The sequence below is a fragment of the Lonchura striata genome, chromosome 1 (assembly GCF_046129695.1).
Source record: "Lonchura striata isolate bLonStr1 chromosome 1, bLonStr1.mat, whole genome shotgun sequence".
In the NCBI taxonomy this organism is placed as follows: Eukaryota; Metazoa; Chordata; class Aves; order Passeriformes; family Estrildidae; genus Lonchura; species Lonchura striata.
In genome coordinates this window covers 103,140,549-103,164,163 of record NC_134603.1, presented here as the reverse complement: position 1 = coordinate 103,164,163, position 23,615 = coordinate 103,140,549, and the positions used below count along the sequence as shown (strand labels likewise).

Sequence of the window (23,615 nt, the reverse complement as noted above, 5' to 3'; positions counted from 1 at the left end):
ACTACCACTCAGCTTTCATACATGAATGATTTGCAGCCAGAGATTTGATTAAATTTGTCTTCTGTATGAAATGCTTTCACTCTGCCCATTTCCAGGAATTCTAGGTATTTTATTAGCCCAGATGCCAGTGGTGGAGAGGTCTGTAATCAGGAGCAGGTGTAGTCCTATCCAAGTCCATCTAGTTCATGCCAATGCCACCATGAGGATACAGCATTATGGACTTTGGTGTAAACTGTGCCTGGGATCCTGCATGTTTACTTGAGTGGCTCGTTGCTTTTAATACTCTGTCATCATGCCTTCACTCTTCCTGGCACTGAATCTTGCTTCATGAATCCTTTCTTCATTATATTGACACCTCTGCAGATCTGTATCTGCAGGGCAGACCTAGCCTGGACCACCATGCATTGCTGGAGGGCTCAGATTCTACAGGGAAAGAGGTTTATTCTGAAACACCTGTTCTGAAAAAAGAACAAGGAAGCAACTCATATTTCTAGACAAATATGCCGCTGTTAAAGATTCTTCAAGTATACTAGCTTTGCACATAACTACAGAATTTTCTTATCACATCCCTAAGAGATGATCAGCATTTTTGTGCTATAGCACCACTCACAATGAAAATACTCTGCAGATGTAGGTTCACTTTGAGAATTCCCTATCTACCTGACTGGTTATGAATCTTAAATTTTCTTGAGATCATTGCTCATCACCTGAACAAGTACTGAAGAATAAATGAAAATAGCCATCCACTGCAAAAAAAAAAAAAAAAAAGAATCATTTAATGTCTGAAACAAAATGCCATCATTGCTGTGATAACAGAAGTCTTAAAGTGCATTACTGTCACTTCTCTATACACTTGAGGGCTGGCTACTGGGTCAGATGGTGCAACAGTCCATGTAATCTCCTGAATGGAAAAAAATTAGGCTCAAAGTGCCAAATAGACGCCCACAACATAATATCAGGTAAAACAAACACATACCTCCTATCACTCCTCACCAAATGTTAGAGAAATAGAGAGAAATTCCAGTCATTTCTCATTACTGTGAAGGTCAGCCTAGCTGGGAAAATTGTTTCTGCTTTACAATTCCCCAAACTGTAGAAAGCAGTTAGAGTTCTGGACAAAAACTAATGTTGCATTCAAAGGGAAAAGAGGGTGATATGGCATTGCTGCAGTAATAAGAGAATTTTTTACTCTTTCCACTTCCCTGTGAACCTAATCAACTGTGACATGAGAAAATATACTGGGCTCACCCAGCCAGAATCTGACTGCCACCTGAAAATGTCCTCAATATTCCACTGTTTGGGAGTTTACAATGATCCTTCCGACATCAATTTTGTACATGTACATCAAAATGCCATTAGAAATGCTTACAAACACGTCCTGCTCACAGGCCTCCACTCGGACTCCAATCGAAGCCAGGCTGTAAAGACTCCCCAGTGGTTGAGTAAAGGTTTCTTTCGATTACTCATATGAAAGCATTTGGTTATGGAAAGGCATCTTGGGGGAGCCTGGGGGATCTAAAGATCTCCCCCCTGACCTCCTTTGTAAGCACACTTGAATGTCATTAGAAGCAACATATATTGAAGGTACTTAAAAACCTGCCTTTAACATTTAATTAATATCTGTTGACTTACCATGTTTCCTCATTCTCCTTGAGGTTCAACAAATAAGCCACACCTTCCAAAGCTGCAAGGATGTGGCAGGGAGTAGGAAGATGTACTGAAAGGAGAGAGTGAGAACCCATGGTCTATTTATACCATCACACTCAGTTACATGGATGGGTATGTTCCAGCCTTCATATACATGAACTAATGCATGCAAACACGACATACATGATGCAGATGGAAATTAATTTAGCTTTGATAAATGCTTGACATATTTAATGCATTATTTAGTGCTACTTTTATTATTTCTCACTGATGAAAGTGTGAATAAGTCTAGTGTAACTGAACAAAATATTATCAAGGTCTTCTTTTGTTCTAATATTTACAGGAAATATGACAAGTGTTTGACATATAAATTGAGCATTTGACTGACTTTAATAACCATGTGATCAATAAGAAGTGATATTTTTACAGCCTTAGTTCAATTTTTAAAGGGCCAGGGGTCATGGAGCTTTATCAAAACAATAAGGCTTAAACTTTATTTTTAGAAGCTGTAATTCCTCTTATTTTAAAGTCTTTATTGACCCAATATAATTAAAAGTCAAATTTTGCTCATAAATTTTCAATTCTACTGGATCTAACATTTTGTTATTTAGCAATTTATTTTAGCTGTACTTTCTGGAAGAATTTCAACATTTCTTTTTATTTGAATTAGTGTTGAGTGACAGAAAGTCACTGATTACCTACATTGAAGATTATTTCTTTTGCTTGGGTGATACCATTTATTTTTAAAAAGACCTAATCAATCTGAATCATACATATGCTCCCCATGTATCCTATCTTTCTGAATCAATCATCTCTCCCCTTTAAAGTAGCTTAGGAAATATATTTTCAATTTTCATGATTATAGAATGAAAACCAGCCAGATACAGTCCAAACACCAGGCAGCCATCACAGGAAAACTAGTGCTCATGCTATGCTAAAGTGGCAACTCTCCCATTTAAACAACTGATAAAATATCCTGCAACCTATACAATCAGCCCCTCTTCTCCCAAGAGAGAACAAAGACAAACCAGTGCTACTTTTCATCTGGAGTATCTACACAGCTCCTAGGGCTTGCCCAGCACTTTCAGAAATTCTTCATTAAAATTTGCAGCAGACAATTCTCAAACAGAAAAGATGTACTTATACATAGTAAGTTACAATCTTGTAACATTTCTCTGCCATTGTTTAGAATTGTTTCCTTAGTAAAAGTTACCATGCACACTGGGACAAATAGAAGGATAAGTTCTCTTTCTGGCCTGATGAACAGTGAACTATTTATATTTCAAGATGGAAAAGTAAAAGCCCTCAAGCGTGTATTATTCTGCCAAATCAGGGTATTCACAAGCATGTGGAGACCCTGGCTGAAGCCTCATATCTGAATCAGGTGCGGTGAAAAGCCTGAACCTGAGGCTAAGATACTATTTTATGAGATGATTTAACTAGATGCCATGAATAGATTTGCTTTTCAGTGAATCTACAGTTCTGAACAAAAAATAATGAAAAGAGGTATTGAGTTGTCCAGCTCCTAAAAGAATGCTAGGAATTTTGCAAAGGAACAAGTTATAGGAAAATGAGAGTGGTTATTTCCTTGATAATTATAAACCTCAGTTCTTTAGGCAAATTGCATTTCCTCAGTTCTGGACCATTTTACTGGTATGACTGACCTTATTTCATAGTGAAAACCCGTATCTGTCAGAAGTGGGAAGTGTACCAATTTTTCTTTCTTCTCCTCAGGATGCTATGCCATTTCTTGAAATGCTGAAGCACCCCATGGAAATTTAAAAGCAGCACCCTAATGTGAACTTTATATTCTACACTTGGATTAATTTCCAATATTTTCTTATAATTGTTTTTTTTTGCCTTTTTTTTTTTGCTTTTTTTTTTTTTTTCAAACAGGCTTTAAAATATATGGTGGAAAAAGTTATTTCACTATTATTCTTTCCATTGGAACTGAAACTTTTTAGGTATTTTTATTTTGTTTATTAAGTGTCTCTTTCCATAAGTTCCCAAGAAAGTGTTTTGGTAGGACTGAAATTTCCCAGTTTTAAGAGCTTCATTTTGAACCAAATTTCTCAAATTACATGGGGTTCATGTGCATATGATAAAGTAAAATGAAATAAATCATACTTAACAGTCTTACTTTATCCACGCAGTTTTCTCACTTGCCCTGTTTTTATTGATTTCTTTTTCTGGTTTGAAGTCAAGTGTTTGTAGAGACGATGGAATATCCTTGGGTCTGATTTTTGCCTAATCTTTGTAATAAGATTTTCTCCTGTGACAAAATTACAAAATCAAATGAAGCATGCCAAGAAAAGCATCCAAAATTTCAATACCTATTGCTCAGATGAGGGGTAGATTCTCTGTGAAAAGAAGGCAATTTCTTGAACTGTCCTGGAAACCAGTGCAGCATCTGACTGACCTTCAGATTTCCATGTGTGGCTATACCCTGGACTGTGATCTTATATTTTATGACTTGGAGTAAAGGATATTGTTAATCTACAGGATCAGATTAAGACTTCCAAAACCACACACTGAAGATGAGGCTTGCATGTCCTTATTGATTCATGAAGGTAAATGGAGATGATGTACACTAGTGTTGAGCATTTTTAAGCCCTGTTTAGGTTGATGGTTGTCAAAGAATATAAAGTCAGAGAGCTGAGACATGCTACATTTTCCTAGGTGGTTTGAGGTTTCTTTGTAGGTTTTCCATACATATGAATGCTATATGAGTCATGGGAACAATGAAATAACTGCATGGTAGTAGGAACAATTACATAGTGCAAAATGGCAGTAATAACTTTTTCATAAGTAATAGCCACACCAAAGGCATTTCAGATATATATGCTAACATTTCTGACCATTTTCCTTATTTTTATTTTGTGAATAATTGCTCTGTCTGTATAGGACTTTTTTGTTGTTTTTTTTTCTGCTGACTCCATTCCCCTTTCAACTTGAAGAGCCCTCAGATAAATATTCCAGGAATATCCTCTCCATGTTCCAAGACACAAGGTAATTTAATGATTTGTGAAGCTGTCCATTTCAGCCTTTAAATAATTTACATCATTCTATGTTTTCCTCAGAAAATTGTGGTAAATGCCCCATCTAGAAATAACAGGTGAACTGTTCTTGTAACTTACACTTTATACTACATTACATTTGAAAATAAACAAACAAAAAAAGGAATTACCATCTGCTTGATATGATCACTAATCTTTGGGAGACACAGTTACCTCTGTAGAAGAAAAGAATCAGGCTATTTGCTAATAGGCAAGCTAAAATTTACTACTATTGTTCAGTCATCTATGTATGAAAAAAACCCAAACAAACAAATATCAAAAGGCAGATTTTTCACCTGTCCAGCTCTCTTAGGTATATGGGCTGCCCTCATGACCCACAAGCAACAACACACCCCAAGGTAAAGCAAATGTGCAATTGCCTTTAAAGTCTTTTATTTTTCTTTTAGTTGCTCCCCTGGTATCTTGATAGAAACTTCCTATGGGTCAGACCTGGCTGCTAGCTCATCAGTTGCATAGCTTTGATCTAAATGTGCTTTACTATCTCTGCTACTTTCCTCTTTTTGGACCACTGTTGACTGACTGCCTACACACAGTTTTGTACTTTTACCACTATTTTCCTTAGTGTGTTTTTACCAACATAATCCTTTGTATCATTAAACTAATGTAAATATTAATTGCTTAGAGGACTTACAAAGTACTTATTATAAAGTTCCTTAATGTCTATATATTAATATATCCATTTGTGAAGTTACACATTTAAGAGATCAGTAATTCAGATAAACACAGGACATTGTATGAGCCAGACTGGCTTGGGCTGACCTCAGTCTGAATTTTGGCATTTGCAAACTGTCAGTTTCCTGTGATAAAACCTATAGGCACAAGCAAGGCTTTTCTAAGAAATGCAGAGGTTGAAATTTGTATCTTTATTCTTTTGAAGGCTAAATAATAATTTCTACAGTTCATCTTAGTAGTAGTGACACAGCCCTTCTGAAAATTTGATCAATGCTTATTCAAGAGACTAGCATTAGACTTTTTCACAGTATTATTTAATTTTAACTTGTCTACACTCCTTTAGTCCAAAGGCAAATAGAATATAATTACACCAGGATAGGAAAAATTAGATAAGGTTGTAGGCAGCCTTACATTCAAAAATCCCTTTTGTCACTTTCCCTCAATATCTCTGTCAGTGATGTACTATTGTATGCCTCAGTCATAATTAAGTGAGATGAAGATTATTCCAAAAAGTAAATTTGTGAGGGAACAACAGGAGGTACACATCAATACAAAGGACGCAATGGCCCACAACGCATGTACTAAAGCAAAGGTATTCACTGGCTTGCTATCATAACCACTGGGTTTAGCCTCTTTTCACAGATTTCAAAGGATTTTTAAAATTAGTTTAAACTGTTGTATGATCAGGCTTTATTAAGAGATGATTTCTGTTGGACCTCAGCATGCTGAGTACTGTCAAGTTTGGGAACAGTGTAATGAAAAGAAAATGAATGGGAATAGGAACACATTTGGTGTCCTAGCATTTCCTCATTCTTCTGAACTTCTGTTATATCCAAACATCTTTATATACACTTTTAAACAAGATAAAGGCTGCAATAACATAACACAGAAGTGTGTGATGAGCATATTTAACCAGTGCAATAGTTTACCACAAACTTAAAACACTGCCCTAAGATGATACAGACCTTTAATTAAAGAAGTTGTCTACAACAAAATGGTGGCTATGTTGGGGTAATTTCTGTATATACAAAAGTCCTTCATAAATAATTTACTAAATATTTGTTTCATTGCATTGATTTAAGCTTCAGAAGTTTCCCTCTGTTTTTGAAAAGTTAATGTGAACATTTTGATGAAAAGAAAAAGACAAGAAAACACATCTAGACCACTCAAATTCTGACTATCCAGCCCCAGGAATTGTTCGTATACATCTGTAGTTAACTGTATTAGAAGCTCTTAGCTGTTTTCCTTTGCCTACACATTACTGATGTTGCTACAGATTAGGACCGAGTTTTAAAGGTGTTTCTATCACTGGTGAGTGCTTGTTATCAACATTTTAAAGAAAAGATGTGTACAAACCTTTGAAAAGTGACTGAATACTTCAATGCCAATATATTTTGCATGTAAAATATAAAAATCTCTGTGTGTTTCATTTGAAATCTGATAAATATTTATTATCAATGCTGTTTGCTTTTAATCTGTTCAGGATATCATTCCTCCAGCTCCTTAGTACTTAAACAAAAATGGCATTTACATTACAATATTGCTTGCCAACAATCTCATTTTCTGGTTTAGTCAGCAGCCTTCATGCTTGATTAGTCTTTAATTATACAAATACCTACATATTAAAAAAGTTTTCTTTTTTCCATACTTTGAGCATGTAATTATTTTCTCTTGCATGCAATAACCTTTAATTTTAGGATTAAGCAACTGATTCTCTTTAGTATGGATGGGTTTTTTCAAGTGTTAAAGCAAATTTGGGTATTGTATTACGAGTAGGAAAATTAACTTTAGGAAAACCTTTCATTAGTGCATTTGACAGCACACTGAGCAGCTGACAGAAACTTCAAAATATTCAATATATTTGAAAGCAAAATGGATACCAATTCTATGTACTCCGAAGTGAACAGCAATACTACTCTGAATTCACCACTCAGCGAGAGAGTGATGGGGGCTATGCGCTTCCTCCCTTGAATATTCCTTGCTTTTGTAGTATCAGTGTTGCAGCAGCACTTAGAAGCCCAATGCAAGATCAAGACCTCATTGTATTATACCAAAAATTGTAAGGTTTCCAGTATAAAGTGGTGATCAAACAATGGTAGGAGAATCAACAAAGGAACAGAAAAGCAAAGTGACATCCCAGACAGTGGCAGACCTGGGACTGCAGTCTCATCTCCTGACTCCAACAACATATTTACTATACCACTTTGTTTCCTGATTCAAATTATTAGTCAAAAATGAATTCAGTAAGTAAAGGCACAATTTGGTAATGAGATTAGAGGTAAAAATATGCAAATTTAATATGGCAGTAAAAGAATTCTCTCCTCTTCTTTTCCTGCAGTCTTCACTCGTGAGAGCATGGAATGCCAAGTTTGGGTCTACAGGACTGACATATGTTATCTCTATACCTGCTTTTACATTTGAAGTGCCAGTGATTTCCCCCTAGACATAGTCTTTGAATGTCTATGGGGAAAACATCAAGGATTTTTAGAATGGCTTGGTTTTCTCAAGATCTGTTTATTTTTATATTTGTTTTACATGAACTGAAAATTCTGTCAGACACATTTTGATTGCATGGTGAACATGTTTCAGAGACAGAAGACAGCTAAAAAAACCCAAACAAGGCAGCTGCATTTCTGTAGAGTTGGGGCAGGAGAAGAGCAGGAAAACTCCATAACGGCATGTTGAGTTTGCTCCTGTCTCATTTGAGTGCTGTGAGAAACTTTCTGCATACTTCCCTCTTAGCAGAGTTAGGTTTTGTTATAAAGTAAAAAGTTGCAGACACAGAGGTAGGTTGGAAATGCACACAGCATCTTATTCCAGAATGGTGATCAGCAATGCCAATACTATTTTTGTCATGCCAATACTGTGTTTTTTTAATCTCTTTCCCACTATAATAGGCCAGTAGGAATAAAGGCACTGTGAGTAACAAAGCCCTTTTTTTCTCTCTTCTCCTCCTAACATTTTCTACTTAATTCCCTGAGATCAGGCCCTGTCCTTGAGGAATTCTACACTGATGAAAACTGCACCCTCAGATCAATCCTGGGAATGAAACTGACTTCACCTTACTTGCTCCTTCCCAGTATAGCCCTGGTCCTCATCACCTGCTCCATGGCCCATGGAACACCTTCACTGGCAACTCTACTTGTCACTCTGTGAGGTGTCCCCAAGTTCCTGGGAAAAGGCCAAGAGGTGATCAGCCCTCTACCATTTTCTGTCCTGTTCCAGCTGGAGCCACCAGTCCACAAGGATATCCCAACTGGGGCAAAAGCAGTAAGAGACAAAGGCAGCACTCTACTGGATTTGGCTCTCTAGAAGGCTGAAAAGAGAGTTATAAGTTTACTATGGTGAAAATCATGAGTGTATTAAAAGCTAACAATTTTTATATCTCTTACTATCACATTAATTCAGAACCATCTTTTGATACTAATTTACTGGCCATCTCTAGCACAGAGCACCTTTCTGTAACGTGACTGGGCCTATATTTTAGGGTTTTCTTTGTAGCATCGGTATTTTTGCTCAAAGACTAGGATCCTCCCAAATCTGAGTGCTTACCCAATGCTTTTTACAAACTTGTAAATATTTCTTAATAGTTATACAAAGACATTGCAGGGGTGAGTACTGCTTTAAAAAATCTCGTCTCCTTTAAGAACCAGAATGCAGCATGATTCCTATAGTAAAAGGAGAAGGGTGCTGTTTCCATATGTCAGTTTTTGTCTTCTGGAGCTGAGTTCAGCTTTGCCTTCCAGTCTCTTTCACAAATATAACCTAACTAATATTCTCCAACTGGAATCCTCACAGGATATTAGGTCATGTCTAAGCTATCTGAAATAAGTCAAGTTCCTCTCCTGTGGGAAATTATCTGAAATTATCCTAATTTATCATGTAATTTTTGATGCAAATGAAGAGGAAAAAATTAATATATGAAAAACCCTTGCATTTGAAAATGATTAAGAATTCTAGCAGATTTCAAATCATCACTGTGAATTAAATTATTTTCAACTTCTTTTGCTAAGCCAATATTTTTTAGGCTATTCAATATAATAATTTTTTATACATGCATTAGGCTGATTTTAAACAAAAGGTATGCTTAGTTATTTCAATTTACCAGGCCTAAAATAGAAAATTAAAAGGAAATTTTGGGCAAGGAATAAACTAACTTTATAGAATTGCATCATTGTTAGAAAGAAAAAACACTTAGAAATATCATGAGTAGTCTAAGACATTACAGTATCAGAACAAAAATGGTGTGTATTTCAGAGGTAAGATTTCTTTTTTTTCTCTGAGACTCATAGTGCCCATCTTTCCTTTCTTGCACTCTTTCATTTACTTCATTTCCTTTCTCAGCTGGTGACAAACTTATTTCTTGACTTTGTCCTGGATCAGCAGCAAAAAATACAGTGGTGCTACAAGACAAGTTGTCCTAAAAATCTTGCAAACCTTGCTGGTGGAACAAATGCTGGAATTGTAGAGGGTATCTCTTCCAGATGAAAATGTTATGCTGGGGCCCCTTAGACCCACAACCCATCACCTATCAACATGGATTCAATTAGTAATTTGTATACTAACAAGTAAAAATATAATACATAGCAGAATATATGATAAGTACAAAATTTAAAAATAAATTTTAGGATCATTATATCTACAAATTATCAAGTCTCATTATTGATTTCCTACTTGCTAAGAAGGTGTGTTGGTTTTGCATGGCCTGGCTTTTAGTAGTGAGGGGGCCACAGAGGTGGCTTCTGTGAGAAGCTGCTGGAAGCTTCTACCACATCCAGCAGAGCCAATCCCTGATGGCTCTGAGGATGGACATGCTGCTGGCCAAAGCTGGGCCAATTAGAGATGACAGAAACACCTCTGTGATAACATATTTAAGAACATCAAAATAAAGTGGGGGCACAGTTTTTTTTCTAGCCAGAGAAGAGGAGAAGGTGAGAACATGTCAGGAAAACAATATGCAGACACCAAGGTCAGTGAAAAAGGAGGAGCAGGAGGTGCTCGAGGTGCCAGAGCCAGGATTCCTCTGCAGGCTGTGGTGAGACCATGGTGAAGCAGCTGTGCCCCTGCAGCCCGTGGAAGCCCATGGGAGATGTAGAGATCCACCTGCACCCTATGGGGGAGATGCTCACACTGGAGTGAGTAGATGCCCTGGAGGAGGCTGTGATCCAGTGGGAGACACTGTGGAGAGAGGGAGGCTCCTGCTTCCAGGCTGGAGCACCCTGTCCTTGGAGGACAGCACCCCGTGGAAGAGCAACCCATACTGCAGCAGTTTTGGGAGGACTGTTCCCTGTGGGAAGGACTCACATTGCAGCAGTTTTGGCAGGACTGCTGCTTGTGAGATTGAAACCCCGTTGGAGAAGTTCATGGGGAGCTGTCTCCTGTGGGAAGGGACCCCATGGCATAGCAGGGAAAGGACTCCTTTCCCTGAGCAGCATAACAAAACTTTAGGTGATGAACTGACCAAAACCCTCACCCCCTTGTCTCCCTGTGCTGTTGGTGGTAAGGAGGTGGGGGAAAAGTTAGTTTTAAGGACTTATTTTACTTCTCATTATCCATCTCTGACTTTGTTAGTAACGAATTCACTTTGTACTTCTAAGCTGAACCTTCTTTGCTCATGCAGTGTTTCCTCCTGGTCCTTATCTCAACTCATGAACCCTTTGTTGAATATTTTTTCTCTCCTCTGTCCAGCTGTGGCAGCAGAGGGTGAGTGAGTGGCTTTTGTGGCTGCCTTGCATTTGGCCAGTGTCAAACCATGACAGAAGGACATGTACTGCTAAATGCCCATTTTTAAAAAATGATCCTAATTTTCTCATGTCCTAACCCACAAGGAGTTCTTAGAAAGACACATTTTTTGACTGTGTCTGAGATGGTAACCTCTGACTTATTTTCCATTTTTCACATAATTGTTAATTACTTCAAACAAAAGTAGAAGTTTGGTGGAGAAGGGCAAAAAATGAAACAAGAAGAATTTGGTAAGCCCATGTTCCCCATCTAGCCCCTTCGATAAAAGGATATTTTTTCTTTTGCCTAAATTGTTTCTTGTTGCACCTCTAAGGTCAGAATAAGCCAAGAGAATGAAAGGAACAAGCATCCTGATGGGCTGCCTGAAGCTGCCTGGTGTTACGGATCAGCGTAAAACCAGCTCTCTTTCCTCTGCCTGGGCCGATGTAACTCACTGGAGTGGCAAATTACATCAGACCTACAGCTGTAACCCGACATTATGATTAATTTGATCAGTAATTTCTCCTGTTTTTCATTTTAATCGGTGTGACTATTCTGCTGTGGCAGGTCTTTCAGATCTAATTAAGATAAATTTCAGAGTAAAAGACTTGGCAGAATTTTCGAGTCAAATCCGAGCGTCAAGTGTGAAGACCTGCAGCACTAGTCAATCAATTTCCAGTAAAGACGGCAGACTGTAACTCAGCAATCAACCCATTAACACTTAAGCAAATTTCATAATCTCCAGGCCTGTGCTTAGTTACTCTCTCAAAACATTCTGGCTACCAATAAAAAGGAAAAAGTATTACTCTTCTTAAACACCTGCATCTGTTAAAACCACCAACAGTATCCAGAAGTGGATACTCTGACAGATCTCAACAATATTGCCAAAAAAAGGGCTTAATTTTAAAATTTAAAACACAGTCTAGTAAGGCTTTTTTTTTTTCTGCCTAGCAGTATGTAGGAGCTGAACAACCTCTTTTAGGTGCTTTTTTGCACAATGAGCCTTAATGATATAAGGTCTATACCACCTACAAAATATTACTCCTCAGATTCAATAAGACCCAAGCCCACCAAGTTCTCAGTATTCCCTCAGTCTACTTGCTTCCAAGTAGAAAAATTATTTTCCTTCATGACTAGAAACCTGTGATGACTTGCATTTTTTTTAATACAAAGAGATGTGGGATATGAAAAAGAGGGGAAAATAAAGTAATGCTTTAGAATATTCTCTACTTTCTTTAAAAATTTTTGGAAATATGAGTGAAAAAATAAATTAAGATAAATCAATGCTAACATAACAGATCAACTTGATTTATAAGAGTATCTGAAAGGCTGTGTCAACTTTTTCTGTCCTTAAGATCCCCAGGGGTCCTACACACTACCTAGAGAGGCTTTGGAAATAGAAGACCTTGGGATATGTATCCTTTCCCAAATTTGTTCTGGGAGGATGTTATTTATTTATTTTCCCATGTATTAAATAGTTCAGTTGCTTTAGGGAGTTTATTAAATGTTCCCATTTCAGAAGCCAGAGCAAGCTGTTTGCTGGGCAAACAGCTCCACTCTCCTTCAGAGAATTCTCTAGCAAATGGTTCTGTTATTAGCCTCAGCATCTGCCCCTTGGGTGCTAATAATGCCAGTTGTTTTGCTCAAAGATTAATTTCCTTTGCTTTAAATGTGAGTCAGACACCAGTCCTCCTTGTGCTTCTGAAATAGCAACACTGCAGAGTATATTTAGATGGACCAGCCAGCCAGTGCTCCATCTCAGGAAAGATTTCCTCAGGAAATGAGAAGACATGATAATAAAGTCTGTTTGAGATTGTTTTAACATCTCTGCTATGTTAAAATGCATTATTAAACAGCTTTACAGGAGGAACTCCTAATGCTTTAAAGATCCCCAAAACCAGTGAACTACTGGGAGAAGGAAGACTGTTGAGGAGAAGATCTGGAATTCTGTTCACTGTGTGGATGGACACAAATCTTACACACAACTGAAACTAGCTTTTCTGTGGAAGAGACACCCATGGATCTCCAGGGAGACATGAGTACTAGCAGCACTCAGACAAGCTAGGTATAGCAGGAATCCAGCTGGCATACGTCAGCACTGTGCACCAGGGCCAGGGTACAGCACAGTGCAGAGGCTCCTGAGTGTCCAGCCAGGATAAACTGCCATGTTGTCATATCAGAGCAGCCCAGCTGGTGGAAGACCCATGGAAGTGCCAGAAGAGGTGAGAAAAAAGAAGAAAGGAAACCCTTGTGGCACTAAAACTCAGATCCAACAATTTCTCAAGCAGAGCTCAAGTAATGTACAGTAATGTCTTTGTGCACTGGCAAAAAGAAGAGCACTAAACCAAAAGGAGAGTGCCTGAATCACAACAGCATTTGCAGTGGGCAATAACTATGTGTGTGTGTGTGGTACATGAGTACCACGACTTCCTCGCTAGTGGAAATTTTTACACAAGTACTTGCTTGTTCTGCCATGAATCACATTTATCAACCCACAAGAATCTTTACAATACTATAGGAATACACAGAAATCCAAAACTGTCAGTGGAACAAGGTGTTAAATCTTCCAATATTTCAGTTTGAAATGAACAGCAGATGATATAAGCAAAATATTTTCAACAGATCACCAAGCTTAACCCAATTTAGCTGACTGCAGGGGACTTTCCATGCTATCAGTTTAGAGCTGAGACCTAGGTCATACCAGCACTTAAACTGGCTCACTCTCAGGTGATGGGCATGAACCTTCTCAAATAAATGCCTTCTTGTCTATATCACCTATCACCTTGTGATGTGGGTTATCTCACTCCCTATTGATACCAAAAATTAGAAGATTTTGACAATGAATCCGAAGCACGGCATTTATTCACCCTTTATAAAAGATTTCTTTGTCAAATTGATTACTTAGCAACTTGGGAACAGATTTAATCAGTCATACATTGATACATTGCACAGTATCTTATGCAGAAGAAGTCAGATAATTTTAGCAAAACAAAGCAACCCACCAGACTCAGTGGGATTACTGGTGTCATAATCTCAATCAAATTTTCTTAATCTCAGGATTAAATAAACATGAGAAAGATATAACAAGTCTCGGATGTGAACACAATCATAAAGACAGACCACAAGAATAATCCTTGAAAAACTGGCCTTTATCAAGCTGACAGAGAACTTGGTTGTGACTTCTGTATCTTAAAGATATGTAACTATGTCAAAGTCTCAGAAAATATTGAGATTTCTTCAAATCTGATTTTGCCTTAATGAGAAGCTAACCAGTGAATGAGGGCAGAAAGGGAAGGGGAAGTTTGTTTTGTGTGACTATTGGAGCCTCAGACATTTGTATATATATCCTCCCTCATTTGCAGCTGAGTATTTCAGCCTTTCTGCTTTTCTTTGTTCCTTTGTTATAAAAGCGTTGAGTTTCCAAATACATTATTTAAGATTACTATGAAAATTTAATCTGAAGGAGGTTCTGGTTTTGGTATCCTAAAGTTTGCTATTACTTGGAAGATTTTTGTGCTGTTGTCATCTCCTCACTTCTCTTCTTCCTTATTTTTATTGTTATTTTTTTCTCAGTCATCATCTTCCATCAGCTGCAGTTTTTGTAGGTAGACTTCTGTGACAAAAGAGACTCTTCAGGAAAGAGTTCTGAAAATGGTCAGAATAATTTTACAGTAAGAAAATCTCTGGGGAATTTCCTGCTTGTCTGTTCCTATTCACACACAAACAGAACAGTAGAAATGATTGAGAATTTGTCTATTCCTATAGTGTAGCACTCCCTTTGCAGGTCTGGCTATGTGTACAATAATCTTGTCCATATCTCTAAAATATACAGTGAGAGTCAGCACCATAAGCTAACCAATTTTTTGCAGCCACCTAAATATATTTTGCTGGTAGAAAGTGCCGTATTTTTGTGGCCAAGCAGAATAATTAGTTACTTAATACTCTGCTCATCTGATTTGATACTACGTATAATCAAGTTCTTATGGCTCCAAAATTTTAATTGCATGGAATCTCTGTAAGATGTTCTATCTTACAGAGATATGTATCCTTTGAAGTTGCAACATGCTGACCATTCAAGAACCCATATGTTTTGCATGTAATAACACTAAACATTCACAGGATAAGCATAATTGGAGAAGTACATTTTCCCAGAAGTAAAGGTTTTGAAGTCCTCAACTTACACCATGTCTTTTGCCTCTGGATTCCTTTGTCTCAATCAATTAACACAATGAAAATAAACATCAAACTATGATTATCTTTATGATGAATTTCACCATTTTAGAAAGGAAGGATGAGAGTCTTCTCTCATCTGCCTAACCCACCACTTCCTGAAAGAGATCTCAGCTTTTAAAAATTCTTGTCTGGTTGTTGTCTCTTGCAAACCAACAATGACCCTGGTCCTGCAGTGTTTGGCTTTTACCAGTGTAAATCTGGAGCATCTTCATTAATGTTAGCAAAAAAATAATATCCTGGAACTTAAAGGGGGGTTTTACATATTTCTATGCAATCATTAAAATATCCCATAAAAATAATTTTGTAACTACAATCCAGCCCACTGAATCATATAAAGAATAGTGATAAAATTAGAGCACAGTATTACAGAATAATCTGACAGGAATAATTCTGAGACTTTTAGTTGGTACACACTGCACCAGCATAATTCATTTCTGATCAGCTAGCAAAGTACCTCACGCAGGTATACCTAAGTAAGTCACTTTCATTTAATTTACCATCTGAAGGACATGACAGCATCTGTACATTTTGAGATGTAATTGCTGTTATCCTTCAGTTTTTTGAAACAAACACAATCATCCTCCTGAATTACTGACTTTCCATGACAATTTTTTGAGGTTGCATTTTTTAAAACTAATATCTTTCAGACAGATCCTGAATAATGTAAGAGGATAAAGCCCACATGAAAAAAAGTCAAGAATTCAGAAATTAAATTTTAGCTGTCAAACTTTAACTTAGTTGTTCTTTATTCCCTTAATATTCTTCAAAGAAAATCCATTTCACTCTAGTTCATAAAGAACATTACCCTAGAGGACATACTACCTCTGACTTTCGTCAGGTTGATTTTTAAGTTGGAGCATTAAACAGAAAAAAACCCCCACATTGTAAGCAGCTATTATGAGGAACTGCTGCCAAACATGTGCTCCCTCCTTTTGTTTTGTTTTTTTTTTTTAAACCGCCTGTGTGAAAGAAAATAATTTCAGATCCATCCTCAAGATGGATGTACAAGGGTAAGGCAGCCTTTTTCTGCAGGATTTAGAATGGAAAGACAAATTTCATGGAGGAGATGTTATCACTGCTCTGATTTAGAAAAGTACCCAAACAACCATACACAAAGTAAAACATCAGTTCCTCTGGAAATATTTCTGAGTACCACTTGTTTGCATATAAAAGTGTCTCAGAATTCCTGGTAATAAGACAGAGCATGCTTCAAGTTTTAATTGCTTCTAAGGAAGCTTAAGCAGTATTGAACTTGCTGTAGAAATGCTGCAGAGATGTCTAGAAGGCCAAAGTAATGACCCTACACACATTACTTAAGGTGAGGGCTGAAGTAGCATGCTCAATTCTGGCTTCTCTTGTGATTGTCAGTACACAGCGTATTTGCATCTGTGAACAAACTTTGGGATTTCATGGCTATTTAAATGGTGAGGTTCAGAGAGGAAAGACCATTAAAACTACTTATTTATTAGCAAGTTTTTAATGCTGAGCCAGAACTAACACCTAATGACTTCTAATTCCTTCATTACTGTTCTGAAAGTAAACCAGACATGCAACTGGCTTGGCAGCACTAGCTGAGCTCAGTCCAAGGGAAATGCCAGATCTCTCACACTGGTGTATTTCATTAAATTTAATCCCAATTCCTAAACCATTCAAGGGATAGTATTTGAACTAAAAAGACTGCAGAGTACTTGGTTCCTTTCTTTTACTTCTGTTGTCTGCCACATCCAGACTGCCCTCAGACGGGTAGTTGTGAGTATAAGGATGCTAAAGGCTAAAGAGTACCTATGTAGTATTGTCATTGGCATCGAACAGGAAAGCTTTTACTTACTTTTATTGTACTTATGAAAATGAGAGATAACCCAGGGAAGCTAACAGTTGAAAGCACCTGTACATCAGAGATGGGACTGAAAAGACTAACATTCATCTGAGATTTACATTGGGACCAAAGGCTATATAAGACCTAAGACTTCAGATTTATTTAGTACAACCTTCTCAAGGTATGTTTTCTGAGATAATCCAACTTCTTCCCTACTCCAACTCTAATTTATGTGTGCATTTGCTTTGTTTGTAGAACTTAATGAGTTTTGAAACACACTATTTAGCAGGCAGTTTTAGCAAAATATCACGTGTACAGTTAGTGTGCATACATTACAGCTGTACTAAGACAATAAAACGTAACATAAGATCCCCTGAAAATATCTGTGTCTCTGAATGTCAATAATCTGCATATAAAAAGCCCCAAAGCACTGACTAACATGATAGATGGGGTATTAAGTGATGCAAATGCAGTCCTTAAGACAATACAGAGAAGAAGCTTTAGAAGCATTATTCTCTAAGAAAAAGTTCAGCAAGCAAGGACACATCTCTTGCAGACTTTTAAGTCTATTATCTAAACCATTAAAAAAAAAAATCAGATTTCATGCAATTTAGTTGAAGTTCAGATTGATGCAGGTTTAACTGGCCACATGCAAGAAAAGCTTCTTGTAAACCAATTCCCTTAATTGTCTAAAAAAGGATTGTTTAATTATTAAGCTAATGCAGTTTTATTTCTGCAGGAAATGGATCCAAATCCATGAATGTGGATAAAATATTTTAAGTGGTGTCTCAAAGTTTAAAGACTAAAGTTGATAGAGACTTTTCTGGCTTCTAAGTGCAGTTTCACTGCCTAGTGAATAAGACTCCATTCACTTCACAGACTACCCTGGTGCTCAGAATCACACTACTTATGGGTACAGTCAAAGCTGTTCTTGCACAGTGTAAATGTGGGAAGACACATATAGGGCAAGAATACCCAGATCTAAGAACATAGGACCACTGGACCAGAGCTCTCCTGTTTCTGCCCAGGACTTCTCAGAGGGGCAGAGCTGAGCATCAGTATGGATGTGGTAGCTGCTGATCCATTAAAAAAGAGCCATGTCATTAGAGTGAGCATTCATTGATGAATGGCATCAGCTGGCATCCTTAGCTTTGGAACATATACTAAGAACCTTAACAGAAGTATCTGATTATTAGCAGGATAAAATTTAGGACTGTGATTTCAAGAGGAGAGGTAACACATCCACCCTTATGCACATGTCCATTAGCAGAAGCTGATAGTCAGGATCATCTCCTAATGAACCAATAGGAACCCTCTTAAGTTATCATAAAGGGTGAATGCTGGGCAAATGTCTTTTGTGAATGTTATACAATGAGTCTGTGGAAAAAAATGAAAGAGTTTTCTATGAATTTTATGACATGAGGCTTTAAAAGCAAAAGATATTACTCTTCAGGAAGCAGCATCCTAGAACCATCATTAGGTGTTTTTTCTGGTCCATCAAGCCTTTTTAGCTGTTCTAAGCCAAGTGCCCATAAGGATTGAGTAGCACAAGTTGGAATTTCTCAGCCTGTGTGGTCAGAAGGTGTAGCCTTTGTTTCCCCTTGCAGTAAGAGAGACTGTACATGCTTTTTTTTAGACCTTTAGGGATTTGTATGTAGTGTCCTACCTGCAATGGATTTGGTGAAGTAAGAGGAGATGGAAGGCCATGCCCTGGTGACTGGCTGGGTTTCTGAGGGGAGCTGGAGGACTGTGAGGGTAGAGGTGGCTGGCTCTGGCTCTGGGGCTGTGTTTGGTTCTGCTGTGGTGGTGCTGATGGCTGTGGCTGTGATTGCTGGGTCTGCTGGGCTGGCTGTGGAGTCTGTGCCTGCTGAGCTTGCTGCTGCTGGCTTTGCTGCTGCTGCTGCTGCTGTTGATGCTGGAGCTGCTGAAGATGCTGAAGCTGTTGAAGCTGGGAGTTCAGGGATGAGGTAGCTGTGAATTGAAGAGAGGGAAGGGAGTTATACAAGTTTCAGTAATACCTACTGCATTAAAAGTATTCTGGATAAAATTCTGGTTCTGTTACTTTGAGGGACACACTTGTTAGAAGACAGCTGGCCCTAGAATTCAGGATGTGGGAGGAAATTGTTCCCATCAATAATAGCCTGTGGTTCTGCCTGTGTAATTCTGTGGTAAAGAGCCAGATTCCCTGGGGGCAATGAAAGCAAACCTTTGAAAGGGCTAGAGGTCTGCCCACAGGATGGGGCTCAGAGCTGATCAGGAGAGGCTCAGACAAGCTTACCAGTGAAGCCAATAGGAATATTCTCTGCCTATAGAAGAGAGGAACAGATTGTCACTGTACTTGTAAGTATAGCAAGAACGCATAACATGAAAGGAGGAGAAAGTCATAGTCATAAAAGGAAGGATACTCTGAAAAGAACTTTGTCATGTCATTATGCAGTAGGTATCAGGAAATAAAACATTCAGCTGTGAAATTTCTTGTGTGATGCCTAGGGATTAAAAAATATCTAATAAAATGTGTGTCTCTCTGAAATAAGAATAGCTTCTTATAATTCACATCTAAAAGCTATAAATCCCTTCATGTAACTTGCACTGCTCACTTACTCCTGATAGTTAAGATCTGTTGTGCAGCATATGCTTCAAACATGATGTTTGGAAGTGCATGGCTCACATCAGTCTGCTAGCACAAAAGGCAAACTTTATTTCCCAGAGACACTTTCCAACTGACTAGGACATCCATTAAATTCAGGAAGACAGGAAGTGTGTCATAGGGATGTCACTAAGGAAGAATAGCTTTAAGCTGCAGCAAGAACATCACAAAAGACTGATGCTTTCTGGGATTATGTCCTGAATAAGTCACCTCTGTCTCCAGCCATAGAGACGTTAATCAACATCTTAAGGGTTGAATTAGTTAGCTGTAAGATCCCAAGAGAAAAAACTTGTGAGGTCATTATGATATTTTTTGCTCTATATACTGCTTTGCCAGCACCACCTTGTATTCTAATTTCTATCCACAGAAGCAAAAGTAAATTGGGAATGAATGAAATTTGTTATTTTTAAAATGGCACTCAGATTTCATGGCCAGAAACTCTGTTGATCAAGTTATTTGTGGACTGGCAGATAAAGCCAAGTCATCGGCACTTTCTTTTCATGCCGACATCCCTATTTCAGCTTTCTAGATGTCTACGCCCTGAGGCTGAACCTGAGGTCTAGGTGCAACTTATGAAATCAATGAGCCATAAACTGGAATAAGAAAAAGAAAAAAGAAAAGAAAATGGAGACAGATGAGGCAGAAAGGGTAAACCAGAAAAGGCTGTGAGAAGGAAAAGTATAAGACTTGGTAGGAAGAGCTGTTGGCTCTCCATTCCCATGCTCATAGCTGGTCTAAATTTTCTTTCAACAGATGCAGGAATCAAACTAGAAATATGCTTTAACAAGAATTATAGCCATGTGTATGTGACTTCAGCAAAGAATCCTAATAATTCAAAGGAGGACTGATAACACCAATATATTTCTATCAAGAAAATTACTCATAGAAGTTTTGTGTTTCAAGACAAAGCAAAGTGACCATCAGCTTAAAAACATGTATGGTATCTCATGCAAAAGAAATCACCCTGGAGAAGTAAGGGAACACTCCCATCAATTTCCCATTGAGAATTTGTAACTAAATGCCCTAAAGCCAACAGGGTAGTGAGTGGAAATATAATCCAAGGCATGTGAGAACCAAGAAGGTGTGTATACAAGAAAGCAACTGCACAGATTAATTAATGATTCATATCAAGAATCATCTCAGATGGCAAGGAAAACCATTCACCAATTCTATCTGTAGAGGCAGAAAGACCCTTACCATTCCCACAAGGAAAAAATAAATCTAGACCAACTCTTTCTATTGTGCAGGCTATTTCTTCACCTGTGATACCTTAGCAGACTACATGAATCAGTGACAACCAGAACGAAGATTTCAAACTGACTCTTACTGAATCCACAGACTCCAACAGAGAAATTAATTAAATGACATCCCACAGAAGCATAACTTCTAATCCACATGGCTCATGAAGAGGAATGAGGGACTGTTTTATGTTATGTGTGCACAACTGGACAGGAGGAGAAAAAAACCTTCTCATCTAGGGCTGGAAAAGCTTTGCTCAACACTTGAATATTGGTGAAAACAGGAAGATCAATATTCTACCATTCAATTTTGTACTGGAAATGAAAACATTCTTGCTGGGGTAGAAGATATATCCCTGAAGGATAATCTGATTAATTACTTCATTAAAAAGTTTCTGGGTTTACTGCCAGAAACTGCACAAAATTATTCAAATAACTTCTTGTGTTTTCATGTCATTCCTTTAAAAAGCCTCTCTGAAGCCCATCACCATGCTGATCTGTAAATTGCATTGAAGTGGCTTAGAGAGGTATGATTGTTTAACATGCTGTTGCTAAACAAACAGATAAGGAATTGGAAGGACTGTTAGATCAGCAAAGGTGTTCTGAAAGCCACACAGTAGGTGCACCATGAAGGTGGATTTAGGGCTGTGGATCATGCCTGTAGTCTGGTGTTCATGCTGCCAGATTGTACCTTCTCTCACAATGTGTGTACTATCCACAGCAGGGATTGTATCATATTATTGTTTGCAATCAAATCCAATCCAACTCCCAGAGCTTGCTTGCATAGCTCATCCATTATAAATAGTAAACCTGTCTAGCATTTGTCACTTTCTGCAGAGCTTGGAGCCTGATGGAATTTCAGGTGGTACAACAGTGCTATGTCTGCATATATAAAAGATAACATGCGCTGCCTACCTCACAGGAATCTTTTTTATGACTTACTGGCTAACAGCTGGGTAAAATGTCGACATATTTTAGTGAAAAGTGCTACTTTCACAATTGCATTCAAGAATTAAAAAGGCTTGCAAAGAATCGCAGAAAGTTCTTTTTATGGTTAAAAAGTTCAACATAAAGAACATTACTTTAAAAGAGAGACACAACTAAAACTGTATGCAAGCAATAAAAAACGGTGAGGAAAATCCACAAAAGCTGTGTGACATTTCAACTCTCTCTAAAAAAATACATGCTGCACATATACCAGGTATCCAAGATAATGGTAAATATAACTGATATCTATGAGGAAACAATTGCATGTGGGCTTTTAAAACCTATGGTTCAACAAACTTCTTGCTTGCTGTGGTGTTGTGGCAGACTTTCCATGAGCTCACCATACAGTTTATGATCCTTCTTTAAGCAGATTATACGTACTCATAGTATCAAAGCATATACATTAGAATAAGAGGCATGGAGCTCAGTGGTGGATATCAATGGTCAGGAGGCAGTGAAAGCAAACTTTCTGATCTCCTAGGGTATCTGCTGCAATACTTGTCACACATCTCAGGCTACTTTGTGGATTAGACAAAGTTATGACCGAAGGCACATACTCCTCCTTGACTTTCTTTGGGGGATACCTTAGGCATAGTGTTGCCATGCATTCACAATATTCACACAAAATGTGTCATTTCTTATTCTATTCCTCTGCTGGTTACCTACACAGGAAACTAACATGAAATGAAAATGCTCTTCTGCCAAATAGAGTGTTACAATAGGGAAAATTCACCTCTGAGGCAACCATGCTGAAAGAAGCAGTCTGATCCATAACAGGGGGATGAGTGAAATTTGGTTGTAGTAAGCAAACTGAAGAGGCTCTGTCTTCATTTCCCAAGCCTGATTAATGGAAAATAGTAGCAATTGTCTGCTGCCTCTGGCTAACATGTTGTGACATAAGTAGGGGAATATCCCTGGTTTTACTTTAGGTTAAAACATACACTTTAAAGCTTAATCGTGATTTTCCAAAAAGCAAGGAATATAAGTGTGCTCACAAATGTTTATGTAATGAAAACAATTTAAAATTAGGACTCCTTTTCTACTTTTCCTTCAGAATATAAACGCAGATTCTTAGGACCTCTACAGTGCTTGGCAGAAGATCAAATTAATATTCAGGAATTCAAATTGTATCTAGAATCTGCTCTTGTGGATAACCTTCATATAAATTCTTATTTATTTTCTTAATGTTTTGTGCATGCTTGTTTCTGTGTAAAGAGGAAGGAGGGGTAGGAAGAATAAGAAACAATTTTAGCTTACAAACAATTGTGCTACTCTAGCTTATCTCCTCCTATTTATGTAGTTGCATAGTTGTTCTTCAGTGCCTTGATACAATGTACAATGGACTAAAAAGAAGAAAATCATACATTAAACCTTTTCCTATTTGACTGAGCACAGAACATGACTCCTGTCATTTCAAGGGCTTAATGCCTTTTTCCACTTCCCCTGTAATGGAGAATGGATTTGCATTGCCTTAAACTAAAAAGTGTAACTAACTTTAGCATCTGGGCTTGCGTTTGAACTGACATGGCTCGCTTTATTTTCCACCCTATTGTTTCTTTTCTAATGAGGTTTATGCC

At 37.8% G+C, this 23,615-nt stretch overlaps 1 protein-coding gene across 13 annotated transcripts in view; it reads right to left on the bottom strand.

The window, feature by feature from the left end:
* Positions 1-23,615, bottom strand: part of POU6F2 (POU class 6 homeobox 2) — a 352,332-nt gene that overhangs the window by 120,607 nt on the left and 208,110 nt on the right. For all 13 annotated transcript variants that reach the window (XM_021546659.3, XM_021546677.3, XM_021546724.3 and 10 more), the window contains one exon: positions 18,833-19,137. In XM_021546659.3, coding sequence (XP_021402334.2) covers positions 18,833-19,137 — 305 coding nt within the window. The remainder of the gene's footprint in view (positions 1-18,832; positions 19,138-23,615) is intronic.